Genomic DNA, 5717 nt, shown 5'->3' with positions numbered 1-5717 from the left:
CTTCTTTGCCCTTATTAAGTGTCCCAATAACGATTAACCTTCTCTCAAGAGGTTCAAAAACATCAAGCTCGTGATTCAATTTGTCACACCAACGGGAAAAAATTATTTCAAGGTCAAGTCACAGAAATATAGAGTTTTATTAATTCTGTTCGCAGGGCTTAATTTTTAAACTTATTCTTCATACTAATTTAATACTTTAATTAGTTTCAGCCATCTGCAAAACGTGAAGCTAGATTTTCAAGCTCTTCAAGCTCGGTCCATTTCATTTTATGCGTTCGTAAGTACCTACGTGTGTCAGTACCGTACCGTGAGCTGTATGCACGCCCAATTATATTATTAACCTTCATGCCACACAGACTCAGTCTGAATGCGTAAAATGAATTGAAAAGCGAAAAGTGTTGACTTTCTTTCCTTTATCCCTTTAAGTATCAACGCGCATTACACGGACAGGAAGGTGCGAAGCTCGTGGGTTTTTTCTCGCTCCTTTCAGATTCGTTTTGGGTTGAAATCATTATAACACTATAAAGTTCCCGGCGACATGAACGGCCCCTTGAAGTTAGCGACCCTATAAAATTATTGTATATAACGATAAAATGACATGTTTGTCAGTAAATCCCGAAAGTAGCGGCCGTTTAAAAGCAGCCACACCAAACTTAAGAGGACTTCTTTAAAACAGAGACAAGGTAAATAAAAGACATAACAAGGTGATCCAAACGGACATGATTTTGTTAGATGATCATTATTACAGAGACATTATCATGTACTTCCGTATCGTCATGACATAAATTCCTTTCAACAAGATTTATCGGTTTCTTCTCCATATTTATTGTGAATAATGTACTTTATTGAAATGTGAAATTGAAAAGATTTAGCGAGCCCGGCCCCCTCCCACCCTTCCCACCGAAAGTTGCGCCTCTAAACCTAGCAATTGCTGACGCTAGAGGGACTATCTATGTTCTTTATGGAAACTTTTCGGATCTGTCAGAAATAGTTTCAGCATATCCGCAATACTGTGATGGCTGAAGGAAGTGCTGAATATAGATCTACAAATCACGCTGGGTGTATTTAGATAAACTGAATTCTCACGCGCTGCAAGATATTTCTAATAAATAGACACACCAAAAGTTACAGCCTTTACCAGAATTTCCGAACGTTTTATTGTTAAATTTAAAATCTAAACCAGTTTTGCTGTCAAGAGAAAATAAGTCAATCTCTTGTGCTGTTAGAAAAAACCTTTCTTTTTTTGGGGGGGGGGGGGCGGGGTGGGGAGGGGGTCAGGATAGGATGGGTTTGTAAAATAGTTGTCGGACATGCGCATTAAAAGAATCGCTAATACTATTACGAGGTCAATGTTACAATAGAAGCTGAAAAAATCAAATCAAATTCTAGGATTCAGGATTCCGATTTCGCTCATCTTTGTATTTTCGCACGTTGCATGAAATAGTGGTAGGCATGAAGCTTGCGAGTTTTTTCTCTCTTTTTCCAAATCCATTTAGGGGAGGCTACATTTTGCCCAACGAGCTTGCTTTAAAATCCCAACATATATTTTACAACCAATATGCCAAAAATGGCATTAATCATCATCTGATTTTGGGACGGTTAATGATGTAATCTGTTCTAAATAATTGAAACACATGCGCAATACTATTACGGCTAAAGGAAGTGCTGATTATAGGTCTTGAGGCCACGTATGATGTATTTTAAAATTCAAACATTCTAATTTTCTATAATTTGAACTGGCCCACGCTGCAGGAAATCTGACTGGCTTAGTGTGAGTCTTTGAAAAGAATAAAACGTATAGCCTTTGCCAAGATCTGTGCAGTCCTTTAAAACTGATGTCAAATTACGCTGTCATAAGAATCCTTTTGAGGGACAGGGTGGTATGAGGCTGGGAAACTGCAATCGAATAATGGTTGTTGGTCATGCGCAGTAGAGCAAGTGTTAATACTGGCATGCGCGGTTGAGCTAGTGCTAAGACGAATACGAATTCAGTCAGGTGTATAATACCCTAAACATCTTTGATATCAAGTTAACTATGAGGAAATATTCGACAGCCGTCAAATAGTATAAAAAAGGTTCGGTTATGAATTTGCATCCATTCTCATTGGAGAAAGGTTCAAGTCCTCTACCACAAGAAGAACGAAGAACTGTCGCTTTTCTGTTACAAGAGAAAAATGGTAAGTTTTATTTGACAAAATGTGAAATCATTTCAACTTATGCCCCTAGCGTGGACAATAACTCATATGCAGTCAATAAGTCATATGCAGTACATACATCGAACATTTTCTTTAACCAACCAAGAGAGATTCGGAATAGAAACTATCCGTTGGTTAGTTTTTGGTGAGTCTCAGATCCCTGCAGTCGATCGAAGCCTTTTTATGTCCATCATAAAGCTCCCTAAGCAGTCTCTGAGGCCACGGAGGTCGCTGTTAGCTTTTTAAGAAAAGCAAAAATATCTAATTCATATCATGTTTCCTCCAATTTCACCAGGAGTTCAAAGTGTTCCTTCTGTGTTTTGTCGTCCTTGTTGCTGCCACATCTGCAGCCACTGTCTGTAAATGTGAAGAGAAAAAGGTACAAATTAAATTGCTTTGATTTAGTGTTAACAGTTGCACTTTAACCATCACTTCATGAGTTCCATATTCCAAATGTTGTAAAGCAATTCATTAAACTGCGAAGATTTCGTTGCGTTGATCAGTCGAGTTTAAAAGAAAGAGTGGAAATGTAGGGGTCAATGTGATTTGGAAAGATGTCAATAACTCAATAAACCCTTTACTGCGCAATAACTATTTATAAATTGTTGTTTTCTTGACTTAACAGGATACCGAGTCAAAGTACAATGTGAAAATTAATGATGGGAATAAAGAGATTGATGAAGAGATTAAAGTCGACACTGAGAAACAAACAGAGACCGTGAGTGTCTCAAAGACGAACTCGGGGAACGCAGGAGAAGTCAAAGTAGTTTACGACTTTGAAAAGGTAAAATACAATGTGTAGCGATTGCATGATTCACTGGCTTTAAATTTTTCAACGGGATAGATCCTGATCGGCATTCCTAAATATTGAACTAGAAAGGAATTACTGTAGCCCTTTTAGTGTCAGAAGTCTTTTTTCACTCATTTAATTATTAATTTTGGGTATTTCTCATGATCAAACGCTTAGCTCATCCGCCAGTTTTTATCAGTATACGGTTGTAATTCTTCGGTTAGAGCCACGCCAATTCGTTTTATTTACTGTTTTCTCTCTGACTCTAAATATAAGTCATGATATCGTAACGTGATTGCCTATCTTTCTTTTAGAACTTAACCATGCAGCGACTTTCCGCTGCAAAAGCCTGTTTCCTGATTGAGTCTACTGGGGACGTGCCAGAGCCTGAGGTGCTCATCAAGTTACTCGACCAGGTAATTCAATTCAGTGAGATTTGCTTTTATTTCGTTGTGTACATAATTCTGCGATAGGCTTCACCTGGATGCACGTGCGATGAAATGGAACTTGATACTGTATTTTAATTGGTAGCTTTCATAAGGTCAAACTTTTTAACAAAGGAATTTTAAATTCGTTGGATAAACTTTTGTTAACCCCAACTAAAGGAGCCCAGTATTAGTTTGAACCTCCTCATTTTCTTATTTTATTTTTTAAAATAATACTTGGGAAAGGAAATTCAAGGAGACCTCCCCTTTATCGATCAGGCCTTCTTCCAACTTCAGACGTTTGACAGGGTGTTGATCGATTTTGAGCTGAATGTGCTTAATTTGTCTAAAAATATAAGCACTTCTTGTTCATTCACGCTGCTCTTGTTATACTTTACAGCAAAGCGGCACTTTAACGGCAAGGAATGGGACAGACGAGGAGTACGATGTGTTTTCGACCGTCAGTGATCGCTCGTTCCTGGGTGATGAAATGGCCTCTATGTGTGCAAAGCTGCCCATTTATCGCGTCAAGAAGAGCACAACTCGACGTTAGTGTTATACCTCATACTGTTCTTATAATCAAAAGTGTGCCGCTAATATAAGATACTTAAAAAAGAAAATTCTTACTGCCGTTCAGTTAGTATTATTCCTAGTCTTATTCACACAAAAGTTTGGGAAATCGTAATGCTAAAATCGTGAAGAAGAAATGGTCGAAAAAGTAAGACACTACGTTTCGACAAATTTAAACTCCTTGATATCTAGGTTATTCAAGTTCACTCAGTTTTTGTCCTCAAGAAGGCATTATGACTTTAATATGAGTAGCATTCGAGCTGACTCCTAACCTGGTCATTAATGTTGTTGGACAGTCCTAACTCAGTCATCAAAAGTTCCTGAAAAGTCTTAACATGGAATTGTTAATTACCAACCAAGAGAAACACTCCAATAGGGTAGGACTTGTAAATTGAGCCTATCATTATTTCACTTTTCGTTTACCGAAGGAACGCTAGACCGTCGGCCGTTTCTTGCCGAGAGAAGATCTGACTCTTTCTGATCTATCTATGCTCAGTGGCTTGTTTTATGTCATGCCGTTCCATTTGCAAATTAATTATGTTAGAATTACGCTTAACTGTCAATAAATAGCCTATTTTTGAGCAGATATGTGAACCATATATCATAAATTTACCTAATTTTTAATATTTTTACTTTCTTTTCTCTTGCTGGCTGACTGACCGGACTGAAAGACGGACAGACAGGCAGACAGACAGACTGACAAGCTATATGACTGACTGACTAACTGACTGACTGACTGAATCACTCACTCCCTCCCCCACTCACTCACTCACGCACTCACTCACTCACTCACTCACTCACTCACTCACTCACTCACTCGAGATTCTCAATTCACAAAAGTAATTAGCACTATGAGTTCCCAATTAAAAGTATTCCGATATGGTAAATATTATTTTCTTTTGCTATTAGTTAACGTTGAAACCTTCAGTGACTGTAACTAGACCAATACCTCCCTTTGGAGAGTAAGCCTGGCGCAAAAAAGATATACTATTTTTATTACTCACTCACTCACTCACTCACTCACTCACTCATTCACTCACTCAATGAGTATCTGACTGATTGTCTGACTGTCTATCTGACTGACTGACTGACTGACTGACTGACTCTGAATAACTGGCTGGCTGACGGACCGATTGCCTCATTTACTTACTTTGCAGGTGCAAAGCGTTGGCCTTGCCATTATCATTGCTACCGCTATTGTCATTGGCACAGGATTGGTTGGAGGTGGATATATCGTTGCCACTGGAGATGTGTGTGGCATCGCTGCGGCTACGGAAAATAACAAGATGCTGCAAGGCCCGTCGTATGATAGAGATAAATAAAAATACCCAGATGCTAGTGACTATCATATTTTGCTGCTTTGATTAAAAATTTTTGATTTGGAAGAGCTGATTTAAAAGTGAAAGAACTTCTAAAAGTACATTGCGGCATTGAGACCTGTAGGCTATATAGTTTATACCATGAAACAGCGAAAGAAAGTCTGTTTTTTTAGACTGCCAAATCTTTGCAACAATTTCAGACGAGGTCGATTTTCTAAGATGCTATCGATTTGTAGAAACAGGGCTCCTGGTAGAAAAAAAAATGATTTCAAGATAAAAAAGCTTGGTTCGATTTCGCAGAAAAGTGTGAGACTGTGTAGGAAAGTAGTTCAATAATGCTATTGCAAAATGTATAAGTGCGAATTAAACAACAATTAATTCAAGAAATGAAACAAATAAAAGTCACTTGTGCTCTTAA

At 38.1% G+C, this 5717-nt stretch overlaps 1 protein-coding gene across 1 annotated transcript; it reads left to right on the top strand.

Moving 5' to 3' along the window:
- Window positions 1-2074: 2074 nt before the first annotated feature.
- Window positions 2075-5717, top strand: LOC149103511 (uncharacterized). The gene is made up of 6 exons (XM_089272675.1): window positions 2075-2177; window positions 2491-2574; window positions 2821-2979; window positions 3300-3401; window positions 3811-3958; window positions 5138-5717. Exons 1-6 carry the CDS (start codon window positions 2175-2177, stop codon window positions 5260-5262), a joined length of 621 nt encoding a protein of 206 aa, XP_089128801.1. The 5' UTR covers window positions 2075-2174; the 3' UTR covers window positions 5263-5717.

Source organism: Orbicella faveolata, unplaced genomic scaffold, assembly GCF_042242905.1.
Source record: "Orbicella faveolata isolate gen_17 unplaced genomic scaffold, um_ofav_v1 contig_35, whole genome shotgun sequence".
NCBI classification, from domain to species: domain Eukaryota; kingdom Metazoa; phylum Cnidaria; class Anthozoa; order Scleractinia; family Merulinidae; genus Orbicella; species Orbicella faveolata.
Note: the sequence above shows the minus strand (reverse complement) of the source record. Positions and strands in the feature narration are given on the sequence as shown.